We start from the raw sequence: 26,499 nt of genomic DNA, 5'->3' as shown, positions 1-26,499 counted from the left end.
CCCACTGCTGCTGGCACAGCTCTGACCCAGGAACACCCCTTGTGCCGCACATCGAGCACACAGCACGTGTTCCCCAAGTCAGCTCCTCGAGCGGAGAACGGATGTTCTGGGCACTTAAATAGAATCTGTTAATTTGCTGTGACTTACAACTGATGCAATTTAAAAAAAGATTCCCCAAGCACTGCAGCACTCAGCAACAGGAGGCGTCGCAGCTCATCGATCACCCGAGTGGGAACGCACAGTTACTCTGCTGTTAATCTTCATAATCACCCTCAGGCTGGCAAATGTGCCATGGAGAACCAACAGCTGCTGCCTCCATCACCTCTTTGGTGGTTTCTGGTTCATTTGGAGGTGGGTCCTGGAGCTCCAGAGAGCATCAGCAAGTCCCAGTCCTAATTCCCAGTGCCCCCTGACCAGCACGTCCCTGTGACCCCCCGTGCCTGGTGCAGTCAGGCTTCTGAGCCCAGATCCTTGTGCCCCTTTGGGCTCTCACCACGAGCAGCTGCCAAGGGCCTTGTCCTGGGGAGGAGCCCAGTGCCCACCCAGCACCCTAAAGCCTCTGTTCCCCTGGGTGAAACCAATCCCAGCTGGATCTGCTGGTACAGGCGGAATCCCCGAGCAGAGCCTGGCACTGGCGTTCAGGCTGCCCAGCACAAACACCCAGCTGGGCGGAACCTCCTGGTGGGGTGACCCCAAACCCAAGGGACAGCCCCAAACCGAGGGTTTCGGGGCCTTTTTGCTGCACACAAACATCCCCCAGAGAGACAGGAGCAGCTCACGGCCCCGGCAGCTGAGTGTGGGACAGAGGATGCTCTGGGAAATGCTCCAGGGAGAGCTCTGGGTGTCCAAGGGCTGTGGTGTTCTCCTGCTGCCAAGTTCATAGGGCTGTGAACTGCCAGAGGGCAGGGCTGGATGGGAGATTGGGAAGGAATTGTTCCCTGGGAGGGTGGGCAGGCCCTGGCACAGGGTGCCCAGAGCAGCTGGGGCTGCCCCTGGATCCCTGGCAGTGCCCAAGGCCAGGCTGGACATTGGGGCTTGGAGCAGCCTGGGACAGTGGGAGGTGTCCCTGCCCATGGCAGGGGTGGCACTGGATGGGCTTTCAGGTCCTTTCCAACCCAACCCATTCTGTGATTCTGTGGGATCCATCAGACACCACTGCTGGGATCCAGGTCACTTCCATGGATGTTTTCCCTCCTGTGGGACAGCACATCAGCACTGTCCCAGTCACAAGCTTGAAATACAGAAAATATAGAAAACCCCAGACACTTTTTTTTCCTAAAGGTTGTTTTATTGTAAAACCATAAATACAACACTGACATGAAAATCCTCAAGCAACGGATGCTTTCTTACAGTTACAGTTTGTCTTCTGCCTTGGCATCAATTCTGAAAAGAATGTTGCAGAAACATGTCTCTAAGGTATTTCCAAATAACCGAGCTCTGGCCTGGAGCGCTCGGCCCCTTTGGAAGCTAAGTGGAACTATTCCTCCTCTCTCGTGGAATATTTCCATTCAGACAGCAACAGACTTGTAAAAACAGCAACATTTAAACACCTTGATTTTTTTTTTCTTTAATAATCCTTTTAATTTGACGTCAGTCTAAGTTTCAAACAGCACTGAATTTATTTAGCTGAAAAAAAAACCCAAAACAAAACCAAAACAAAATCCTAAAAAGAAAAAAAAAAACAAAACCAAAAACCTCAGAACTTGAGTTGGCCTCAAGCGTTCGCATATCACAATGAAAATCAGCAACTCAACCCCGTGCAATATTGCTCTCTAGTGAGTCATTTGATCCACACCAACAATACATGAGACTTCAAACAGGTTTTGTTTTGTTTATTAACACAGCAAGTGTGACATTAGATAACCTTTTAAATACAGTACATGGTACAGCGCGGGGCCAGCTGCCCGCACGTTTCCCGTTATGAAGACAAAGCCAGCGGTGGCGGTTTATAAAAATATTGTGTTGCTACAAAAGTATAAATTAATGCTACCGGTATTAAGAAATATTAAACACATAAAACTTATAAGGATTAAGAAAAATATTCATTAATACCTGTAGAAAACTCTGGCCTAAAAAAGATATTTTTTGTATATTTTTTGTATATTTTTTTTGTATTTTTTAAGATGACATGGTCGCACTCGCAGCGCGGGTGCTCTGTGGTATTGCCTAGAACATCTGCATCTACAGAAAGGAAGGAAATGCACACGAGTTACTGAGGGCAGGGAGGGCCAGGAGGGCCAGGAGAACATTAAATCCTTTGCCTGATGAAACAAGAATTCAGCTCCCAGGAGGAGGTTTGGGAAATGGAACGTACGAGCGAGGAACAGCTTCTCTTTTCAGACTGGCTGCCAACAAGGACCTCCCGATGTTTGGTTGTCACCATGACACTGTCTGGCTACGGCGTGGACCACAATCCTCACGGCCTGGGCAGAGCGTTCCCCCCACTGACAGCCTGGGCTGTCACCTGTCACCACTGTGCAGCTCATCCACTACCAGCTTGCCTTTAAAGGATTCAAAAAAAGGAGTATTAAAGTACCAGTAAGTTTCAAGGGACCATGGAAAACAGCTCCTAAGACTGCTGCTCCTTCCAGAACACTTCTCCCTCCTTGAGTGGGAAGATCCTTCTACACAGCAAGGGGAAAAGTTATTCCCTCTCCCACCCTGCAGCTTGCTGGAAAAAACAACCCCAGCCTATCCACAGACACTGCGGAGACTCCACGAGAACCGCCGTGAGGTGAGAACAAGGATTCAAGGCCAGTGAGGCTGGAAGTGTCTTTTTAAGGGACTTTGGTTGTAAAAAGCAAGGGTTGGACACGTCTGTGCTCATCAGCTCCACCCTACAATATTCCCATTGTTAAGGCTGAGCTGCTCACCCAGGTCCCGCTGTCAGGGATGCTACAGAAAATCCTGCCAGTCATCATTCCTTGTTTCAGGAGCTAAAAATTCCAATTCAGCTGCCTAAGGATGAGGAACCCCTCAGGGTCTATGGATACACCGTTGTCTATGTGAGCAAAACTCTCCCGTCGAGTTACAAACAAAGGACTCTTAACAGGAAACAAACCTTAACTAAGCAGCCAAACTAAACCCGAAATTAAACAGAAATCCCACAAACATTCAAGAGATAAAATTAAATTTCAGGGCAACCCACTGTCATTGGTTCACCATTTCTGGCCTAGCGTAAGCAGACTGTCTCCAGGCCTGTCCCACACGGGGCTGAGCTGGGCCCCGCGCTTTGCTCAGGGACGCTTCCCGGAGCCCCAGGGAGGTGACAGAGCCGTGGCACGGGGACAGGCCCCCCACACGGGAACAGGGAGTTCTTATTGCTACAGTGACAGCTTCACATCTGACACGGGGCACGGGGCTCGGCCAGCGGTTCTGGGCATTCCCAAGGGATCCCACGGACCCGAGATCACGGTGTAGCACAGCAAAAGCTCAGCAGAAGCAGCAAAACATTGAACACTCTCCCCCACCTCGGCAGGGTAAGGCCTGGCAGGACATTTGCTCCTTGACTGGCGGTTCCCCCTGTGCTGCCTCCCTCCAGGATGGAACCCAGCTAATGGATATACTGAGAGCTGGGAAGGGCTTGGTGCTGGTGAGGGGTGGGAGGATGGGGAGGAAAAGGTTCTGGGAACCCGCCTGGAGGGTTCTGGGCAGGAACCTGGCACTTCCCACCTCTACACCCAGTTCCTGTTCTCTTGGCAAGGCCCAGCCTCATGTCTCATGGAGTGAGCTCCACTCTGCAGCCTCGTCTTCAGTGACAGGGCTCAAAACACATTCCCCTCCTCCCAGAGGAACAGAGTTCTCCCCTCGAAGAGGTTTCCCAGAATCTGCCTTTAGTATCTTTTTTATTTTCCCCCCATTACTCCTCACTACTCCATAGGGAACAACTCGTCCCTTCCTGTGTGAATGCTCACAGGAGCTCCTGCCTCTCCCTCAGCCAGAGAGGTGCAGAGATCCAAGCCTTTCCTCAGCACAGAGCAGCACTCCCAGCCTTGCAACACCTTCCTGGCTGCTCTTTTAATGCCTTTTGGTTCATTGGTAACATGTTGCTGCCTAGAAATGCCCAGGACACTGTGGGAGCAGCAGGAGGGTCCAGTCCCCTGTCCTATGCTCACCATGGCCACAGTGGAACTTGCCCCTCTGAGCAGACTCGGCCACCAACACAAACGTTTTTGGTAATTCCTTCCCATGCTAAACTTTCTGGGTTATTGCAGCCAGTTGGAGAAAAACCACCCAACTCACCTGAGCCATCTCACTGAACACTCCCAACGCCACCATTTAGAGCTCAAGCCATTTCTAGAAGTGTTTCCCCTCTATTTTCAGTCATTCCCAAGTTTTGAGAGCATCTGCTGCAAATTCATTTGCTAAATTCACATGAGGGCCATGACTCCCTGAGCTGCTGCTGGACATCACCTCTGCCCAGCAAGCACAGATAAACCAGTGCAGGTGGTTTGTGTGGACGCTTAAACCAGTTCAGCTCAAGGTTAAACTGGCTTAACCAGCAATGAATGAACAACTGAGTTAGACAAAACCTGAGCCCACAGTCAGCTTTCACAGAAAGTTTTGCAGCAGTTCAAATCCAGCCAAAGCAGTTTCCTTAGCACAGACAGAGAGCTTGGACAGAAAGGGAAGTTCACCTCCACCTCAACTCGACCCAGGTGTGAGACACCAAGTCCATCCTGCAAGCCAAACACAACCACAACCACTGCCTACTGAGAGACACAGGAGACAAATCCTTCCTGACCTGGCTGCTGCACCCACACAGAAACAACCTCCTGAAGAGCTCTGCCTCTATCCCACTCTCTTCAGCAACAAGGACATTCAGACAGGCCCTTCCCTCTTAGAGTTCACCTGGTGGTGCTTGTTCCCCACCTGCAGGTCAGAACGCTCCCAAAGCAAATTGTGGAGTCAGAGAAGTCTGCAAAGTCAGCAGCAGGAACAGGTAAATGCCTGGAGGCCACACACCATTTCTGCATCCTGGCACATTTCACATGGGAGATTAAAGGAAAACAACAAGCAGAAGGCAAATTCCCAACATGACCCACCAGAGGGTGATCCCAGTTCTGAGGACTTCTCCCCCCAGCTGGAAGAGAGCAGAACCTCACAATAGCCCTGGCCAAACTCAGAGCCTCTCCTGTGCAGTCTCCCACCCCAGGACCAGCAGTGCTCCTACAACAGCCCTGCTGCTCCACAGAGCAGGAACAGAGCAGCTGGGGTTGGAGCAACCTGGCAAACAAGAACTTCCCAATTTCAGACCATGGTCAAGTATTTTTGCTCCTTAGAATGTGAATTCAAGCCTTGAAGAAGGAAGGAGGAAGAGGAGCAAAAGCTTGGCATTTAAGGTAAATACATGTGCTACGGATGTGCTTCTCTGCTTTTACTGAAGCCTAAGTGACCAGAGAAAGAGAGCAGACCCAGCAGGAACAGCTCCTCTGAGCTGAGCACCTGCAGCCGTGTTCCAGTCAGGAAAAGCTGCACCTTCTTCCACCGAGTCTCTGGAGAAGGGGCTGCCCAAGCAGCTCCTCTCCTCACCCACTTCTGAGAATGCTCCATTTTAGGCCTTCAGGTTTTCTCTTGCTTTTCCAGCTGTTGAGTTTTTAAGTCTTTGGGAGAATCTCATCTACCCGACATCACTGCTTAACATCCATCATTAGTGCAACTACAACCGAAGTTGCCTTGGAGGGGCAGTTTTTGGGATGGGGGAGAAGGCCAGTCCATCCCTCTCTTTGGTCAGCACCACAAGAAAACCCCAAGTCTGGTGCCAAACCCACAGTGTGAGAAGGAAAAGGGGAGGTGGGATGGGAGGTAGGGGTGCTGCGCCCTTCCTGCCTGCATGTCCTGACTCTGCACCACAGTCCTGCTCACTGCTGGGCACAGTTCCCTGCAGTTTACCCCATTCTCAGTTCCAGGGACTTACAGCTGGGCTAACTCTACCTTGCCCACTTCCCACCCTCAATGCCTCGCACAGACAAGACGAGCCCGAGTTTGCAAACCCCACAGAAATCATCTACGTGTCCCTTAGCAAAGGAGGGCTGGGGGTTGGAGCTGTCTTTCCAAAGGAATGCAAGGGCTTTGCACGTTCCCCTGAGCATCACAGAGCTCTCAGGTGAACCACACAAAAAGGCGTGATGTGCCATTAGGAGAAGGAACTGCCAGTCCTGATCCCTGCACCATCAGCTGAGCTGTGTGGTGCCCTCTGTGCCCCCAGCTAATCCTGCTTTGGGGACATGCACCAGCCAAGTTTTCCTGCTGTTGGGCACACATCTCACTTAGGGTTCATTTTTGTTTGTCACGTGTTTCTCCTGCCCTGCAAACTGCTGTGCTGCCATGGGCCCAGCTGGTGGCTGGGCAAGCAGGATTTGTACAGGAGAAAACAAAACCAGCAAGAAGGAAAGCTGGCCTCACAGCCAACCCCTCCAGCAGCCACTGCCAGGGAAATCAGGTGTCCAAGAGCCTCTGCCTTGGCAGCTCCTGTTCATGTGGCAGGCTGTGTGCTTTAGGCAAAAACTGAACATTTGGGGAGACAATGGTTTTGGCCTGGTGGCAGTAACAGTGCTGAGAGGTCAACCCAAACACCAGCCTCAAGGCAATGGAAGGCTGAAGCGGCTGGAAAGGGCAAGAGAGCTGGTGCCAAGGTCTGTCCTCATGAGCCTGGCGTGGGGAAGGGTCCAGCGTGCAAACTGTGCCCCTGAGTCCCGTGGCAGTGCAGGCATCAGGGAGTGCCCGTGAGGTTCAAGGCATCTGCACGCAAAGCCTGAAAGATTGGGTTTGCTATCTCTCATGTCTTGGAACTTGCACCTTCTCTTACAGCAGAGCTGGGTAGGTGGGATCCTGGTTTAACATCTGGTCAGCAGCAGCACTTCAGAGAGGGCCCCCAGTCTCCCCCTGCACTTTCAGCCAGCAGCAAACTCCCCTTCAGTGCTGCTGAGGGGCTCCAGCTGCTCCCAGCAGGCCAGTCCCTCCTCCTGACCCTCCCATGCCACTGGGACTGCAGCTCCAGAGCTCCTGGAAGCAGGAGAGACGGCTGAAAAAAACGAGAATTTGCTGCAGTGTTCCTCCAGGAGACAAGTCCCAGGGGTGAAAAATGCACAGTTTGGCACCAGAGGCTGGGAATTGTCCAAGAGGCACCAAACCTGACAGAGCCTGTCCAGCAGCCCAGGAGCTGTGCCTGCAGGAGCTCTGGCCTTGGGGACAGCAGAGTGACTGAGACGGTTTGGGGTTATGGGGATCTCGAATTGCATTTGGGGTGAGCCAGTTACGTGTGAACGTTTCGGGGCCCGTGGCCTTCCTGGCCAGAACAGGTCAGCAACAGAACAAGTAGTGTAATGCACTGTAGGTATCAAAAAGACATTCGTGCCACTAGAGGAAACCATTCCAAACAAAAATGGGAAGATATTCTTTGCACTCAGTCAGGAGCACTTACATTCAGAAGGATCTTTGAGCCCATGCACTTCTCTAAGCTTCCTTCAAACCCCAGTTTGACAAAACTGGTGAGCTTTGTTCCCCTGAAAAATCATACACCTTGGTTTGCCCTTGGCCTTGGGAAGGGTGGTTTGCGTGTCACTGAGACACTTTTTTAACAAAAAACTTTAGGTATGAGGGTTCTCTGGCAGACCTGGCGAGCTCACTGGTGGCCCATAGCCACCTGTGCTGTCACCATTTGCTTTTCCTGGTTTCTAGGCTTTGCCACATAAACAACTGCTGTGGTTCCCATAAGAATATTATTTAACTGCAAATAGGCTACTCTAGAACAAGTTTGAGAACACCTGATGTACAAAATTCACAGAAAAGCTAATTAACACCGGGAGTTCAGAAAAGAAGTTCTGCTGTAAAAAAATACAAAGCCAAGAAACGTAACAACTACTGACAGCTTCTGCCATGAACCATTTCTCTCAGTTTGAAATCAAACTTATAATCACTTGCTGCCATGTCAAACTCAAAACTGGGAGTAGAGACAGAGGAGTAACTTTTGGTTTTTGGATAAAAAAGGATATGTAAAGATTAAAAATAAAATTAAAAATCAAAAACCTTAAAGCCTCCCTTCCTGATTTCTAAAGATACCGGTGTTGACGGAACACAGCTGCCCTGATTCGTGCACCGTGCCAAGAAGGCTGCAGCCAAGTGCCCTCAAGGTGTACAGTTATTCAAAGGAGCAAAGTCCAGTGCAGAACTGGTCAATGGAGTCTGATTATCCATGGCAAGATGGCCCAGGGGACAAGAGGAAAGGTGGGGTGGAGGAGAAACAAAAGAAACTTCAAGTCACTTTAGATCTCAGCTGCCTGAAGACTTTAGAACATCAGCCTCCCATTCGTCTGCCCACTTGAAAACATTAGAAAGTCTGTCAAGTCCACACACTATCTATGGAAAGCAGCACGTTCCTGGCAGAGGGCTGTCTCTCTCCCGTGCTCAGCTTTCCTTTCAAACTTAATTTTATATATATTTATATTTTTATATATATATAAAAAAGCACTTGGTTTCCAGGGGCATTCATAATGAGGTCCACAGTGTTTAGAACTTAAATTTCTTTTTCTTTGTTTGGAACAGTGTTTTAAAGTTTTGTTTTAATTAAAGACAGTCTTAAAGCATGTTGGACTTCAAAAACATGAGTTTGTTCATGTCTTCTGGACTGAGTAGCCGCCTCCTTTTGATCAAGAGCGCCTGCTCACACATATTTACACATTCGCTCCTGGCACCCACAGCAGGCACTGCTAAGAGCCAAAAGGCCAGCTTGGCTAGTTTTGTATGCTTTTGGGTAACACACGACCAGTACTGAAACAGGTCAGGGGTGGCCTGGAAGAGAGGTTCTTGCAAATAATCATAGACTTCATTTTTCCCGAACCAATCTTCTTCCTGAGCTGCTGTGGCCTCCCCTGCTGCACGAGGCTTCTTGGTTGAAGGTTCAAATTCTGTTTCTTCTGCCCAGGACTCTTTCACCTCATTGATCAGCTCGCAGACCTTGCCAATGATCTCTTCATGCTGGTAGGGCGGGACGGGCCGCAGCTTCTGCTGAGGGTCCAAGATCATGGCTACCTTGTGTGCCGAGTGAACTTTGAAGTTCTCCTTCAGCGCCTCCAAGAAGAGGTGACAGAGTTTGCTGACCACGCCAGCATCGTTGGCTTTGGAAGTGAACAGTTTCTCCAGTTTGACGTAGGTGGGCAGCACCAGCTGCAGCGTGGGCCGGCTCTCGTTGCTCAGCTCGATCACGGCCTGTTTCACCGGCGCCAGGATGGCTGCCAGGTTGCTGAGCAGGTGTTTGTTCAGGTTTTGGATGAGGTTCATCTTCTTGGCCCTGCTGTAGAACTCGCAGATCTGCTCGTAGCGCTCGTGGACGAGCAGCAGGGAGTCGGTGACCGAGTTCCAGCAGGGCGGCGGGGAGGTCTCTTCCAGGGAGCCAAAGGTCTCCTTTGAGAGGCCCGTGGACCCTGCCAGGTCTTCACAGACATTCAGGAGCTCGATCACCTCGTGCATGTTGCGAGCCTGTAGTGTTCTCTTGTTGAGCACGCTCTGCACCACCGAGTTCAAGGCACAGGCCGAGCAGCGCAGGCACATGCCCGCCTTGGAGAACGCCGAGGAGTTGACCTTGCAGTCTGTCACGTACACCGTCCTGATCTCCGACATCACAAACTCCGACAGCACGTTCTGCACCCAGTGGTGGATAAAATCACCATTGTCTCGAAGGTCTACACCCTTAATGCCCAGGACGTAGCTCTTGATGTGGTTGCCTTCCACCTGGTAGGCGGTGAGGATGTAGCAGGAGTCGGGGCCGACGCTCTGCGAGTGGCAGGTGACCCCGATGCCGAGGCAGGCGTTGCTGCCCAGGGCGCAGGTGACTTTCACCTTCACCTGGTTGTACATCCGAGGCAGGTGCTTCAGAGCCAGGGTGTTGAAGTTGCCCAGGATCTCGGTGACGGAGAAGGCACCGTAGCGAGCGCCGCTGTCCACCAGCGTCTGCGCCAGCTTGATGAACTCCTTGCCGCTGACCACGCTGAGCGCCCCGAGGTCGGTGCACATCACCCGCAGCAGCCTCTCGGCGATGTTCTGCCGCTCCTTCTCCGGGATCGCGCTGTTCCCCACGGAGCCGCTGGCCGACGCTGCAGGGAAACACAAGCGGGCACAGAAAGGACCAGATCAGCACCTCTGCAGCAGGAGAGAGCTGGGGGCAAGGCACAAAACAATTCTCAGAGACCCCCAAAGAGGCAGAACAAGCCCAGATGATGGAAGAGACAACCCCAACCTTGGAGTTGTTCCCCCAAGGTTTCCGGACAGAGGAACCTCCAGAGACAGGCCCTGCTCTTGCTCAGAGCAGCAGGGAGCTGATCTGCATCCTGTCCCTGGTGTGGGGATGGTCACAGCTCAGCCCAGGTGGAAAGATGGACATCAAATCACAGAATCATGGAATGGATTGGGTTGGAAGGGACCTTAAAACCCATCCAGTTCCACCCCTGCCATGGGCAGGGGCACCTCCCATTGTCCCAGGCTGCTCCAAGCCCCAATGTCCAGCCTGGCCTTGGACACTGCCAGGGATCCAGGGGCAGTCACAGCTGCTCTGGGCAGCCTGTGCCTATGTCACAGCACGATGCCTGGATTAGTTTTTTAACTCCAGGCCAGGAAGTCTGACCTTGGATCAGAAGTTACCTTCTTTCAGGAATTACCAAATGCATCCTCCTCACAAACCTTTCCAACCACCCCGGGGTTCTTTGTTGCACTCCTGTAGTGGGAAGGGGTGCTCTGCTCTGCCGGGCAGGACACGAATTAAGGATGAAATCAAACACAATTCGGTGAGGACAAGGGCCTTGTGCAGTGCCCATCACTGCTGCACCCTGAGGCACCTGTTGCACAGGGACAGACTGAAGAGCTGCTACGTACTGTTGTTGGCGTTATTTCTTTGGAGCTGTGGTTTCCACTTCTCTTCAACCACGGGGAGAGGTGACCTGGGCTGGCTGGAGGCAATGTTGTTCTCATTGTCAGCTGTGAGGCAAGAGACAGGGAGGGGTTAAAAGCACAAAATAATGCTTAAAGCACAAAGAAAGGGAAACTGCTCAGCATTTACGTAGGGTTCCTTTAACTAAGGGGACAATTACCTACCACACTCTGTGGCTTTCAGTGAGCTGGCACAGCACCCTCAGGGACCCCGAAACTGTCTTTGGACTCACAACCTGTCACTTCCCAAAATGTGCCTGAAATGTGCCACGTGTCTTTCTGTGCACCAGGACGTGGATGCCACCAGCGCACCCTGAAGAATGTCTCCTGAGGAGCTGCAGCTGCACACCCGCAGGAATGGAAGCTCAGCCTGACTTGGGCCATTCATTTGCTTCCGAAATGAGGTGGAAAGGACACTAGTCCTTCTGTTCCCTCACTGCCTCTTCCTGCTCTGCAGGTGGCTGCCCTGTTCTCTCCGGGAAGCACTTTGGTTTTCAAGCTGTGCTCAGCTCCTCTGGATCTAAGGGTCTCATTGCAGTCTTCAGATCTGGTTTCTTCTCCGTGAAGAGCCAGGGCCCAGCTCCTCTGGGGCTCTCATTGCTGCCTCAGACTGCAAACACAAAGCCAAAGTCGCTGGAGTGTGACCAAAGACCACCCTACCCTGAGGCTGCAGACACCAAGTGCCCCCAAAGTCTTTGTGTTCGTGCTCCCATTTCTGTGTGTGGACCTGGGCCGACCACTTTGGCTGCCAGTCTGATGGGATCTTGTAAGGAAATGCAGGCAAGGTCAGTAAATTCTGTATTGTATCCGTGTTCTTTCCTCTCCTGTGCCCCAAGACCCTCTCCCCACCCTCCAGAGGAAATTTTCTAGTTCTTAGGATGCTTCAGTATGAAATGGTGCTGTGAAACAGGCTGTGAAGGAACATTACAGTGCACAGTGAAATGGGCTGGAAGAGGAAGCAGAAAGATGGAGAGACTGATGACCAGGCTGAGCAGAAGGATGGAAATCAAAGAAAACAGAACAGGTCATTTGCTCATCACAGTTGGACGCATCTCACCTAATTCTGGACCTCTGTCAGACACACCTCTCTTTGAGGTGGCCCATTAGGGCTCCTTTTACACTCGGGGGTGCCACCCATCCACTCAGGCAGAACTGGATCCTCTTGTGGAGTAAGAATCACCGTGGTCTGAACTCACCTGGAGTCACTGACTCTCCACTGATTTTATGGGGAGTGGAGGCTGCCCAGCTCAGGGGACAGCCCCTGCAGCCTGGGGACACCAGCACAGAGTGCAGTGACCCTGCCCTGTGCTGTGAGCAGTGCCTTGAGGCACCCACAGCTCTGCCAGGCTGCTCTGGGGGGCCAGGACATACACGAGAGGGGAGAGCTGCTCTCCTCCATGTGTGCCAGTGCCCTGGCAGAGCAGGGAGACCAGCAGGGGTGTGATGGAGCTCCAGTGCTCTCCTCCTTACAAGGCCTCTCCAGTGCGAGCAGCTCTGCCCTTCCCTGCCCCTCGACAGGCACAGGCTGCTCAGTTATCTGTGGGCACTGCACTGGCACAGGCTCGGTCAACACCTCAGAGCAACCTGGGACATGAGAGACCCAGGGCAGCCTTTGGGCCTGCCTGGGGCCTGTGTGTGCCCAGGGAGCTCCCTGGCCACGCTGGGTGCCCGGGGAGCACTGCCATGCTCAGGCTGCAGCCACAGGTTGGGCTTTGCAGAGCTGTGAAGAGCATGAGGTGCCCCAGAGAGCACCAGTGACCAGGTGTGACACATCAGCTGTCCCCCAGCACCTGCCAGACTAATTGCTCTTGAACCAATGTCACCAGTGTCCTCAACTCCAAGCACCTTGGGTGGGCAAAGGAAAATGTTGGATGTTGCCTGCTAACTTTGCTCACAGTTCAGGCCTTCCTTGTCTTGGTGAGGGATGGGTAGGGGAGAAACCCTCTGTATTTCCTCACCGTAACTCTTTTATCTATTTCCTGATAATAGGGGATTTATTATATACAAATACCTGCTGGCATTCAGTGTGGCATTAATGAGATTTGTACATTTCAGCCTCATCTTCCTTATCAGGCAGTCTGTGAACTACACAGATCATGGTTCTTTAATTTTTCTTCATGCCTCCAATCCTTTAATCCAGGTTCAGCCTAGTCCTCCTTTTGTTTTTTTAGGCCTAGATTGTAGGAAGGGCATTATATAGCAGCACTTGACCTGAACAAAATACTCTAAAGGGAGTCAAAGCTGTATATTGTTCAGTGTAATTACAGAACAAATTCCTCTGCCTGGTGTTCTGCTGTTCTATTTCTGCCTTTCAGCACCCAATTTACATTCTAATTGCTTCTTCTCACTGTGTAGCTGCTTTATGAAGCTATAATCTCTCTTATTACCTTCCAGCCTCCGGGCTCAGCCCTCTGAATGACTCAAGTGCCAGTATGTCCCTGATTTTGCTCCTGGAGGCCAGCAGCACGTTCCCTGGCTTCTGTCCCTTGTGAGAGGGGTCCAGGGGAGGCAGCAGAGCCACTGGAAGAGATCAGCCCTTTGCATTCGACAGGACAAACCAAACTGGGCTCCTGAACACATGAACTGAGGGAGCATTTGACCCATACAGGCTCCTTGGCTCTCTGCATCCCCACAGTGAAACATTCCCTGAACCAGGGATAAAGCACTGCCATGCCTTGTCCCCAGTCTGCGCCTCCTGTGCCACCAGTTCTGCTGACACTGCCGAGTCCCTGCACTCCCAGAGATGCTGAGGCAATGCTGTTGCTTGGATATGGAAAGCCCAGAATCATAGCCTTGTTTAGGTTGGAAAAGACCTCCAAGATCATTCAGTCCAACCATCAGCCCAGCCCAGCACCACATTCACCACCGACCCATGTCCCCAGGTGCCACATCCGCATGCTCTTTGAGCATTTCCAGGCATGGTGACTCCACCCCTGCCCTGGGCTCGGGGTGCTTGAGAACCCTTCTAATCTAAAGCTCCCCTGGCACAACTTAAGGCTGTTTCCCTCCTGTCCTCGTCAGTTGTTCCTTGCAAGAAGAGACCGACCCTCACCTCACCTCCTGTCAGACTGCAGGAACGAAGTGCTGCCAGGGCAACTGCAGGCCCTGTGTGCCTTCCCTGCTGTCTGCTGACACAGAACACCCAGAGCTCGACACCCACCAATGCTGGCCGCAGTTCTCCTGCCTCTCCTTTGGCTTTGCCCTCATCCCATAGCAGCAAATGCCGCCCGCTCGCTCCGGCTGCACACGTGGAGGAAGGGGAGAGGGGTGAGCACAGGGCTGCCAAGCACCACACCCAGAGATGCCACGGGAGGGGACAGTGGCTTTCACAGGGCACAGCCTTGGTGGCACCTGCAGAAAGCAGCTGAAGAAGACAGGGACACACTCACTGTCATTGCACCAGTGAGACTTCAGGAGGAGGCAGCCAGGCAGAGGAAGGGACTTGCAAACACAGCAGGGAACAATGAGAAAACAGAGTTTACCAAGAGTAATCCAGAGCTGGGCAGAGGGGAATTACCCATTCACAGAGCTCTGCTGACGTGACAGGAGCCAGACCGCAGACACTGCTCCCTCCAGCCCTTTTCTGTGGCCAGAGTAACCCAGGTGAAAGATCACAGGACCACAGACTGGTTTGGGTTGGAAGGGACCTTACAGCCCATCCAGTGCCAGCCCTGCCATGGGCAGGGACACCTCCCACTGTCCCAGGCTGCTCCAAGCCCCAATGTCCAGCCTGGCCTTGGACACTGCCAGGGATCCAGGGGCAGCCCCAGCTGCTCTGGGCACCCTGTGCCAGGGCCTGCCCACCCTCACAGGGAGCCCTCAGCACCACCCCCGTGGGTCACTTGTAAAGAAGAGAGAAGGAAGAAGCTGCAGGCAGCACTTGCTTAAAACTTGCAACAGCTCAACCCTGCCAGTGAGCTGCCCTTGTCTCCTTGGACACCTCAGCCCCTGTACTCAGTGTCACCCAGAGCTGCAACTCAAAATGCTGCATTTCAGCGCCAGAGCCCAGAGCAAGAACAGGATGCTCAGGACACAGTGTGGAGGCAGCAGGAACTGCCATAGACAACCAGAAAGGACAGACCCAAGGCCAGGGAGTGAGGGCAGCCCTGCCAGGGCAGAGCTCCACTGATCCTCGGGGTAACACAGTCCCATTACTCCACAGGAATGCCCCGTGCTCTAACAGAAACACAAACTCACACCTTCTGCTCACAAAGCGCTCCAAAAGCCTCTTTGTAACATTATAGAGATGATAAATAAAGTAGCTGCTGAACAACACACAGAGCCTGCACTAAGATTTGCCAACAGGAACTGAAATGGAATAGAGGAACCTCATGGATGAAGAACTCAGGTGACACTATTACAATTAGGACTGGAACTAAAATAGAGAGCAAGATAAGAACTTTGATTAACATTATTGTTACAGAATGGAAAATATGCTTTTCCTCAAGCCTCTTGTCCTCCTGTGCCACTCTCCTCAGGGCCTGCACTGCATCTGCATCTCAACTGAGCAGCCGTCTTTTGGAGAATACAGGTCTGTCAAAGGGGATTTAATTGTTCTTAAAACTGTGTTAGTTCACTTGAATTTTTATTCAAGAGGAGAAAAAAAAAAAAGAAAAAAAAATCTGCCAATATAAAATTAATTCTGTTTCTGCATTTTTGAATATATTGAATGCTGTCTTTGAAACAGCTTTGGCTTTGAAATTTTAAAACTGTCTCTTATGTATCAAGACATGAAACAAAACCAATGACTTAGAAACAAAGCACTGGAATGATTCCTAAGAATTCTCATTTGTAGGTAGCTGAGAGGCAACTGCTGAAATGGCAAATTCTTCTTCCAAGAACACATTTCAGTCCTCTGCAGAACTCCAGGAGACACAAGCACAGGACAGGACTCGTGTGGGCAAAGGCTCTGCTGCCCTGCGAATGTTTTTGGTTTGTTTGCTTCCATGAGAGCCACCCCTTTGGCACAAGGCGGGATTTAACCTGCTGTAGGAGTTTATGCAATGAGGATTCTCTGGACAAAGCCAATGAGGAGTGTGATGGGCTCTGAGCTAGCATGGCACATTCCCTCTCTCCCTACGGAAAGGAGCGATATTCACAATACAGCCTGAGCCTATGTGCTCCAGCCTTTGAGGGGTGACTTTGTTTGTTGCAGGTGAAATGACTGGGGCTGTGGGAATGGGGAGCACTGAGGACCCTATGGACACACATCGGGGTCAGCACCAGGCAGCAGCACAGAATTTAATTCTCTGCTTGCAGCGAGTCGAAGTGCCCAGCTTACCTGCGTGGGACTGCATGTGCTCCAGGAGATTGTTATAAAACTGGAACTGGATTCCACAAGCTCCACAGGTGTAAGGCTCTGTTTGGGAGAAATCAGTTCAGAAGAATTACACAGAGTCTGCAGGGAAGCAGCACAGGTGCATACCTCAGTGTGTACAGCTGCGGGGCCGTGTCCCTGGCACAGCAGCTCCGCAGGGAGCGGGATAGGGCCGGGCACGGCTCTGCCTCCTGGGCTGGGCTGGGCTGGGCTGGGCTGGGCTGGGCAGCCTCCTCCTGCTGCACTCCATGGCCGGGGGCACAGGCAGAGCACAAGGGGAAGCACCTGCTGCCCTGTGTGGGCATCTCAGGGATCTGCACAAGGATTTCTTCGGGAGGCTGCCCACCGGCCGGGGCCTGCTCTGTGCAGCCTGCCTTGAGCACATCCCTGCTATTTTAGAGCCTGTGAGCAAAGCCTGGTGAATTTATTTTACATCCAGTTCTGTCAAATTCCAGTCTCTGCTGCCTTTCCTGAGTGAGACAAGGAGCACCGGCTTGTGACAAGTGCTGTAGTCAGAAGCTGGGGGTGGAGCAGTGCCATGGGGGAACTCAGCTGAGGCTTTGTGGCTGTCACCAAGCGCAGTGAGACCAGGGACTGGTGAGTGTCACAGGGCTGGGTGGCAGCAGGACGCCAGGGAAGCAGAGGTGGAGGGCAAGAAGCACAGGAACCAGGGCTGTGCCTGAAGGCTGAGAGCAGAGCAGGAGAGCCATGTGCCAGAGCAATGTGGATGAGCTGGAGCGAGGAAAGAGCTGGGTGCAGAGCCCCCTCGTGAGCTGCAAGATACGTTTAGCCCTTTTCTATGTTGAAAGTGCATTTTTTCCACTGAATTAACCTAACAGCAAATGTTTGCAGTTGTCTGTTTAACAGTATCAGTAGAGTGCAGTGGCTGACAGATGTGATCTTGAACTATGGTGCTGGGATCTGGCAATATTGCAGTTTGCCTCTGGCCCTGCAGCCACACCAGCACTGCCCCCTCTCACACTGGGGCAGCAGAACGGACAAACACATTTGGCACATTAACAATTTCGGATACAAATGCCTGGCACACACACGGAGCAAGGTCTGTTGCTACAATATTTCAGAAGTCTAGATCTAAGTTCAAAGCAAAAAACATATTCTGTATCAATGAATAAGCAGAAGCACCAGCACACAGGATGGAAGAACCAAAACCCAGGGAAGCACAAGCCTGCCTATACCCTGTGAGAAATCTATCTGAGGTAGCAAACCCCAGAATCCACCTCAAGGCTACAGGAATCCGTGAGGAAAAACATAAAAGAGAGCATGAACAGTCTGTATAAGCTGTACTTTCATGCTGTGAGGTTAAACCTTTCCCACAGAGCCTACAGCCTCTGAAATGATGGAGCCAGCTCTGCCCAGAGTTGTACTCAATGCTTTCACTCACTGTTTGCTTGTGATGCTGCTCCTGGGCTTTGCCGTGGCATGGAAGGTTGGGAACACAGTACCTAAGTAACTGTGCTTGTGAAAAAGAGAGAAGACTTGGGCAGCTGAGTGGCACACAGGGATTTCAGGCCTTGGGAATTAACAGGGACTGGCTGTCTCTGCTGAAACCATCAGCAGTGAAGTACATGTGGTAAAATGCCACAAGAGGTACAATGCAATCTAATTGTTCAGGCTTATTTTTAGTTGTCAGAGAGGAGAAGGCTCCCTGTGGGTGCAAACCATCCCTCTTGGGTTCGTACATCAATGTCAGTGACCTGTGTTACAGACACACCTCTGCTCATGGAGCCCAGACTGCTCAGATGGAAACATCTCAAACCAGCATCAAAATTAACGTGTGATTCATCTATTGAAAGCAGTCACACTTCCAAGAGCCTGCTGCCTGCTGCTGCCAGGCCCCTGGCAGGTCAGAGGAGCTGTGTGAGCCCCTCTCTCTGCCCCTCTGCTCTCCTGGAGCCCCTGCCCCTCCACCAGAGGGGAGGACAGCCCCTGCTGTACTCCCAGTGCTGCAGCAAGGCTGCACGTGTCACCCTGCAGTCCCCTGGACAACGGCAGCTCTCGTGTGCCATTTGAACTTCCTCTCAATTCTGAAAGCTGCCCCTTCTGTTCTGCTCCAGAAATGTCCAACTTTGGAAAAAAAATCACCACCTACTTCCAAAAGCTGACTTCACATTCTGAAAATGCCAAAGCATTTTCTAAATAATTCTGAGACAAAGACACACGGAAGTCTAAGTTCACCACAAATGAAAATGAGTTCACATTAAAACTAAGCATAAAATTTAAATTCACCCAACAATTCCAAAGTATTTCCCAGGACCAAGGGAAGGGATGCTTGGGAAGATGTGCAGAATCCCTGTGGGAATGAATGAGCTCACTTTTCTTCCCAGAGCTCTCTCAACCCTCACACTGCTGAGCTTTCAGCTCCTGAGCCCCTCATGCTCCACAGTGCAGAGCTGGGAACAGTCAGGCTGGCTGGAAGGAGGGTGGGATGTGCCAGAGCTAGAAGAGGAAGAGGGATCTGCAAGGTGGAGAGGAGAAAGAAGCAATCTGTATCCCAAACCAGGGAAAAGTCACTGCTGGAAAAGAACTGCTCACCTGAGCTGGTAAATCCTCCTCCCTTTGATTTCTCCTGCAACTTAAACTGGAAAAGTTGTCAAAAGTGCTCTGCACACCCATGTGAGCCCCACCTGTGCCCCATTCTCCTTCCTGGGAGCGCAGCCCCCCTGCCACTGCAGGACCTCTGCTCGTCCTTCCCATGGGGAATTTCAGCTCTTCCTTACTCAGGCTTAGGTTTATGCATCCACTCTGTTGCCTTCAGGTGGGCTGAGCTCGGCAAAGGGCCCCCAGGTCCCCCCTTGGGTGCTTCCCCCAGCAAACCTGTCCTTCTGCTCCCAGCTGGTGATGGTACCAGGGCAGCTGGGGCCCCTCTGTGCTGCCCACACAAGCCCCTTGTGCTCGTGGAGGTGTCCTCTGAGAGAAGGTTTCAACCAGCAGCTGTTGAAACCTCTTCAGTGTCCTGAGCCACACAGAACTAATGCTCACATCTGGTTGCACAATTTAAAACATCTTTCCCCAAGGCTATAATTAGACACTTTTATTAGTGCTTTACCCAGTGAGCAAGGCCCCAGAGCAAGGCAGCAGCTGTGTGAGCCAAGGCAGAGGAAAACCAGTGCCTGTGCTTAGGTTAAATAAATCACTCTAATTCCCATGTTAACTCTCATTGCCACATCTAAGCCAGGGAAAATAGCAGAGCCTGGTCTGAAGCCAGGAGTGAACAGGAGTTGAGAGCTTTAACAGAAAGTTCCAACAGCAAGTGCCCTGAGGTGCTTGTGCAGAGTGACAGACACCCAGCAGGGTGTCACTGTGGCTCAGCAGGGACAGCCCCCCCGGCTGCTCTTTCCTCAGCAGAAAAGCCCCACATTTCAACACTTCTGTCCACATCTTGGAGAAAAACAAATGCACAACAACTGTGAGGAAAACTCCTCAGCATTTCCACCCAACGTTTCCACTGGCATTAGCTTCACTAACAGCGTAACTGCACCTTCCCTTTGACACAAACCCTTGAAACAAGGCAGGAGAACCAGCAGCAGGCTCCTACAAAAACACTAGCACACCCCAAAATCAGTGGAAGTTTCTTGAAAACAGAACTTCTGTCACTTCCAGCCAGCTCAGACAGTAAGAGACAACAAGGTGCTCTGGAGCATGTTTGGAAAAGGGAGTCCCAAATTCACCACCCTTGTCAAAAGGCTTGGCATTAATTGGATTTCTCTTCCCACACGAACTTGTGTTCTCAATAAAGCCCTTGCTTCCCTCTCAGCTTTGTAAGAGGAGGAAGAACACCTGTCCTCCCTTCCTGTGGCCCTGCTCAGGGTGCAGCATTCAGGGCTGCCCTGCATCACCAGGCTGGCACAGACTGAAAATCCCCCTCAAATCCCAATGCAAGCCGAGCAGAAACCAAACACCCTGGAAGGCAAAGGAAGAAGCCCCACCTGCTGAAAGCATCAAAGCCAAAGGGCAGAACCTCCAGCAGAGACCACCTGTGCACCCATCCCAGACCTGCTCTCCCTCCCCTCCTGCTCGCTGCCTGTTTCTCACCCGTGCTCCCAGGCCACAGGGACCTGGCTCTGTGCAGGTGTTTACTGAGCTGAGCCACGATGACAGGTTTTTCTCTGTGTAAATGTAACTTAAATATGGGTTCATTTTCAAATCTTGGTTTCAGAACATTCACAACAAACTCCCTGAAGACCGAACACGAAGCGATTTGGCAGCCCCAGACTGCATGGAAACACCCTGGAGGATTTGTGTTGCATTTAAATCTGACACCAGAGCCGCAGAAGTGAGGCATTTTATCTTTGACACCTGGACTCCTAATAAAAAAACCATTTATTGATGAAAATTGCTCAGAGGGCAGGGCAGCAGGGCTGCAGGAGGGCAGTGCCTGCCTTTTGCACCACAGACATCCATCACACTTACTTTGTAAAAGCGGGAAAGGATTTGAAATCAGGGGACTTGCGGTTTCTGCAAAAAAGAAAGAGATTTAAATATTGAGACTGGCAGAGACCTCGCTGCATTCTTCACAGCTCTGCCTATCTGTTCCTTGCTCCTTATCCCTACTCCACACTTCCAGAGTTATCCAGGGCAGGATGGGAGCTCCATTTACCACAAAATCCAACATGTCCAGCTGTGAATTTTCTCTCCCTTGCTCAGTTTCTCATGGCCAGGGTTCTGCATCTTTCCCGTCCAATTTAAAACGTCCAGAGACTTTAACACACACCCAGTGCTACAGCAATGGAAAAAAGGGGGGAGGCCAGCAAAGAAAAGCCACGGAGGCAAGAAACCCTTTACAAAGGCTCTCTTTGGTGCTGCAGATGCAAATTCCCAGTTCCACCATGCAGCTTCTTTAAACTGAAGCTGGGAAGGAAAACCAGGGTGTTCCAGCCTCCCTGGATGCCAAAGGAGAGAGTTCCTAAGCAGCGCAGTTACTGCAGGCTGAGAATGCACATTTCCCACGCAGCACACCTTGCCTTGCCTCTCTGTAAGGTGTGCCTGAAAACTGGATGCTGGGTGCCCCTTGGGCACCCAGGAGCTGTCTGCATCCAGTCCCCAGTGCCCTGGGGCAGAACCAGCGACCCCCAGCACCTCAGACCACGTGTGGTTTCCTACAGCTCCCGGGTGAGGTCCTTTAGGGTCAGACCCCTGCAGAGGGGCAGAAATCATTAGTGTTAAATATTCAGTCATGGACTCAGAGCATTTCCAGAAGGGCCCCAGGTCCAAGGCTGTGAGCTGGCACATCCGTGGCTGAGGCTCTCGGGGCTCTCTGACAGACCTGGCTTGGTTTCCTTGGAAGGAAAACTGCCCTCGTGAACTGCATGGGTCAAGCACAGTGAGCCTTCCTGCTGGACATCCCAACGTGCTGAGGACCTGAGCTGCTGAACAGGGCTCCAGGTGGCAGGGCCAGCCAGTAAGGAATGGAGATGAAGGCATGGATGATGCTTGGCAAAGACATGACCAGACAGTGCTGAGGAGAGGGGATGCATGGGAGGCACCAGCTGGATACGGAATGCTGCTGATCTCTTAACACGCTGTGATCACCCAGCAGTGCTCTGGGTGCTCCTGCAGCTGCTGAGCTCGGTACCTGGGGCAAGATCTTCACTAAAACAAGTCCCTCACCTGGCCCTGCTGAGCAGCTGAACAGGGCAGGCTCCTCCAGGCACCATTCTGTGTGTCCTTGGCCCTTGCTCTGGGAAGTGCCCTGCCAAAGCTCACTCAGTGGGTGCCCACGGCACCGTCCGTGGCTCCAAGCACTCCAGGGCTCTTGCAGCAGCACGGGAGCTTTTGAAGGGCAAACCCCAACTTGATTGTCCCCCCAGAACAGAACCTGATGTGGAGCAGGCACAGAGCCCAGCAGTGGCACAGAGCACTTCAAACAGCCCAAGGAATTCTCAGCACCACCTCTGGCTGCTCTCCAGCCAGAAGTGCTGACACAGTGTCCTCGTTATGCTTGCCTTCCTACTCACATGGAAGCCACTGTCAGTCTGAAACAGCAGTTCGGGTACTCAGTACAACACTAGTTTATGTGAAGGAAGACTCTTAGGATTTTTCTGGTCTTCATATTTATAATGGGACAATTTTTCCTCCATGCACTGTCACGTCCCTGCTACAGCACAGTCACTTCCACTAAAGCCACCTATCCAGGCAACAATGATAGAAATGCCAGAGTTTGAATGATTAACGCTAAATCACCTTGCACTGGGAACTTGTAATCTTTCCCCCCACAGATTCTCCAGGCAAAATGAGAGTTCAGGTTTTTCTGCCCACATTCTGTTCTCTCGGGGACCCTTCTGGCCATGCCCTGCCCAGCCCCAGCGCAGTGTCTGTGCTTGCAGCCTGCAGTCCCCAGTCCTATCCCTGGCTGTGTGTCCCAGTTCTGCCGAGTGCTCCTTGCCTCAGTGCTTTCATATGGATTGCCTCAATTCTTCCCTGGTATCCCAGCACTCTGGAGCAATTGGCAGGACATCACCCACAGGGACTGGCTGCTGAGTGGTTGTTTTAACTCAGATATATTTCTTCCTGTCTACAAGTTGCCTGTTCAACATGAGAAGTCTGGAACAGCTTAAATGAATGTGGCACCAGAAATAAACAGTTCATTCCTAGAAACCTCAATTGCACACAAATGCCCAGTGGACACAGTGACTTATTTATGCAACCAAGCAAAGTGACACTTTCTTAACTGAACCTCTCCCTGTGTGACTCTCACTCTCCTGGTGAGAACTGCCCTCAGCTGCTGACCCTTCTTCTGAGCACAGAACTTCAGGCAGCTTGGAAAATGCAGCTCTGTCTATTTGTGCAATTGTGTTGCCCCACCATCAGCACTCCCAGTGCTGTGCACAAAGTGGGAGCTCACAGAACAACTCCCCCTTCCCCTTTTCCTCACTCCTCAAACTTGGCCATTGGCTCTCCCAGCTCCACGGAGACTTGTAGCAGTCACAAACCAACCACAGATGAGAATTGCCAGATGAATGTTAATGGGAGCTGTGTTTGTGCTGACAGAGCCTGCCAGGCAGCTGGGTGCACCTCAGGAGGCAGAGGCAGGGGGGCTGGCTGTGCTAATGTCACACTGCAGTCACTAATCAAGAATTATTATGCCCCAAACACTAAAGCTGCACTCACCCACCAAAAATGCTATCCTAAAAGTCCTGTCTTTCCAGCAGAAATCCCCCCAGATGGGTTATAGAATGACTGGACTACAGGGGATGAGCAGAAGGGGATGTACGGCCACACCAGGGAAGAAAGCCTGCGATTTCTGAAAATCCACCTATCCATGTTTAAAATCTAGTCCTGTGTCCTTTAAATCCTGACAAGTGGAGATTCTCAGGCTTTTCCAAGAATTTTTACTCTAAATCAAATGTAGGAAATCAATTTTTTTTGGTCTCAATCTCATCGCAACTCGGCACGAACTGATTCAAAAAAAAGAAGACATTTCCATTGACCCTCTCCCCAGTCTGGAATAAACAGTGCTGGAAAGCAAAGCTTCCCTGTGTAAACAGGAATGAAAAGCATTGACATTTTAAAACTGTAAATGCTAAAATTTGTTGCACTGGAAGTTCTGACAGTAATAGTTCCCTAAAGCAGATGAAATTGAGATGTATTTATACAGCTTAAATCAACCTCAAAAGTTCAAAATATTTCCCAATTCCCTACATAATTTAAACTGTTCTCTTTCACACTCATAACATTGAGCAAGTTCAGACTTCAACAAACACTGGCAATTCCAATTAGATTTCCCCTTTGATGGCTGTATTTGAAGGTGTCGAAACCAAAGAGCTTTTTTTCTCCTTTTTTGCTTTTAGTTTTCTTCCCGGATTCTCACAATTTCCTTAATCCCTCTCAGCCTTTATTTCACAAAGGAGTCATCCACAGTGCCCAGAACGGCTCGAGCTGCATTAGGCTGCAAACACTTGAGTTAGAGATGGTTACTGTTCCTGAGGAAGGTCATTGCCCCTGTCTGGAGTCAGAGGAAGGGAGACCCCGGGGAGATCCCAAAGCCTGGGAGCCCTGTGGTTACCGAGGGCACCAGCACAGGGCCCAGCCCCCGCCAGAGGCTCCTCTCCTGCTCCAGCCAGGCATGGAGGAAGAGGAAAGCAGCAACCTCCACTGTGGAACACAACACTCAGCTCAGCCCCTTTCTGGAGATTTCCCTGCCCATGCTCAGGCTGATCATCACTGCCTCTTACACTGCACAAGCTGGCCTGGAAATACTGTTTGGCCTCTTGAGAATTTAGGCCAGAAAACCCCAGCATGCGTCGAGACTCGGCAGAACGACCCCCACCAGGGAGGGTTCCCTTGGAAGCAGCTTTCTGGCACCCTCAGGAATAACAGCTTCTGCTGTTCATCCCAGTGAGCCAGTTCCATGCTTCAGGATCAGGCCATGGCATTGCCTGCTGGACCTGCCTTAGCTGAGCAGAAGCTCCATGTGACTTGGGACCTCTGCTGCCTGTGCTCCCGAGGCAGCACAAGAGAGCAACTGGGACATTTTAGCAGGATGCTATTTTTAAAGCACTGTGAAACTTCCAGGTTTCATCAAAAAGCAAGTTCAAGTGGCTGTGGAGACCCTTTCCATGAGTAGAAAGGACACTCTCCAATCATAACATGGAAGACAGCTCGAGTCCTTCAGCCACTCCCCGTCTCCATCCCACCCTGCTGGGAGGAGACACGCCTGGGACTCCAATCAGCCCCAAAGCAGTGCTTGCCCTGCAGCACAGAGCTGCTGTTTTACGGGCAAGTGGCACAGATAAGGATGCCAGGTACCTGCATTCACTGTGACAGGGACTGGGGTTGTGCACAGGGAAGAGACATCTGAAATCCAACATTTCCCATTCTGGGTTCATTCTTATTCCCACTCAGGACTCCCTCCAGCACTGCACCCCAGTGGATTTCAGGTGGCTTTGGTTGCTGACCTCCCTGCTCTGCCCCTCCAGCCCCTCACTCCAGACACCCAGGGGTCTGTGCCACTGCAATCAAGACGCTGACACAGGGAAAAAGGAGAATGTCCCCAGCTGGGTGGCCTAAAAAACTCCTGCTGCTCTCTTTGGCATCTCTGTATCTGAGCCTGTGACACAAAACTCACATCCACAGAGAGCAAGAGCCATCCAGCATTTAACAAGGCCAAGCCCCACAGCTCTTGGCTGCTCAGCTGGGACCTACATTTACCTCCCAAAGCTGGTGACTGTTCCTCACAGCAGCAGTTTGGTGATAAGCAAACAGCAGATGGGAGTGGGAGGACGGAAGTGTCCGTCCTTCTGTCATTCCCCACCACATTATCACCACCTGCTTCCCTGCCTGGGAGAGATCTGCTGGCTGGAACACAAGAGAGGACAAGCCGACAGTGCCAGAATCACCCAAGAGTTCCCATCCCACACGTGACACTGAGCCACATGGTGTTTGCCCCACCCACTGAGACACAGCCATGGGAACAAGGAACATGGGGAGGCAAGGACGTGTCAGCTCTTCCAAAAGGCAGCTACAGAGAGCTCTGCTGGACACCTGAGCACACAGAGCTCTCCACGGCCTCTCTGACCACCAGTGACACTCACAGTGACTGGTGATGCTCACCCAGGCTGCTGTCAATGAGGTCATTGGGACTCCTGAGAACTGGAAGGAATAAAAGGAGAAACGGCTTGGTGCAAAGGCTGGAAAACAGCACTGAATGGGACACGTAGGAAGCAGCACAAAAATGGAGCCAAAGGGGGAAAACAGGGCTGGGGAAGAAAAGAGGATGCAGGATAGATAAAGGAAGGAAAAAGGGAAGAAGTTTATACATCCCCATGCACCAGCGTGGATTTAAGGAGCGTTTCAGCTGCTTAATGCAGAAAAGAACGGCTTCCAACCAGAGCCCAGCTCCCCTCAAACCAGTCCTGGGCAGCTCACTTGAGTTCCTCAGGTTTCCTGGCTCACACAAAGGTTTAGGTGAGTACCTTGCAACTCCCCTGCAGCCTGCCAGGCCCTCCACTGAGCCACTAAAATAAACTGACACACATGGTGCAGACAGAAACCCTCCTTACAGGGAAACGAGATGAGCAAATCACATGAAACTTGCTACCCAGCTTGTGAGAATTTCTGGCTTTGTTTTGGTTTTTGCTGTGAGCTTTCACTCGTGGTTTAAATGTTACAGTCCAGATAGAAACAGGTTGAGGAGGATGAGTGTGATGTGAGCTGGTACAAGGAGATGGCAGGGAGAGTCTGGGAGATGTGTCACAGCAACTGTGGGTCAGTATTTAACAGTTCAGAGAGAACCGAAGTCTTGG

The 26,499-nt window shown here is 51.6% G+C and overlaps 1 protein-coding gene across 4 annotated transcripts in view; it reads right to left on the bottom strand.

Annotated features, from left to right (window-relative positions):
* Positions 1-1,266: 1,266 nt before the first annotated feature.
* The window catches only part of ZNF618 (zinc finger protein 618), a 132,738-nt gene continuing 107,505 nt past the window's right edge, over positions 1,267-26,499 (bottom strand). For 3 of the 4 annotated variants that reach the window (XM_048325115.1, XM_048325117.1, XM_048325114.1), the window contains 4 exons: positions 20,669-20,713; positions 16,202-16,279; positions 10,867-10,968; positions 1,267-10,091 (listed from right to left, as the gene is read on the bottom strand). In XM_048325115.1, the coding sequence (XP_048181072.1) occupies positions 8,578-10,091; positions 10,867-10,968; positions 16,202-16,279; positions 20,669-20,713 (1,739 nt within the window). In that variant the 3' untranslated portion in view covers positions 1,267-8,577. The remainder of the gene's footprint in view (positions 10,092-10,866; positions 10,969-16,201; positions 16,280-20,668; positions 20,714-26,499) is intronic. The other variant, XM_048325116.1, reaches the window with a different exon arrangement.

This window comes from Corvus hawaiiensis, chromosome 21 (assembly GCF_020740725.1).
Source record: "Corvus hawaiiensis isolate bCorHaw1 chromosome 21, bCorHaw1.pri.cur, whole genome shotgun sequence".
NCBI classification, from domain to species: domain Eukaryota; kingdom Metazoa; phylum Chordata; class Aves; order Passeriformes; family Corvidae; genus Corvus; species Corvus hawaiiensis.
This window is presented reverse-complemented; position numbering and strand designations above follow the sequence as displayed.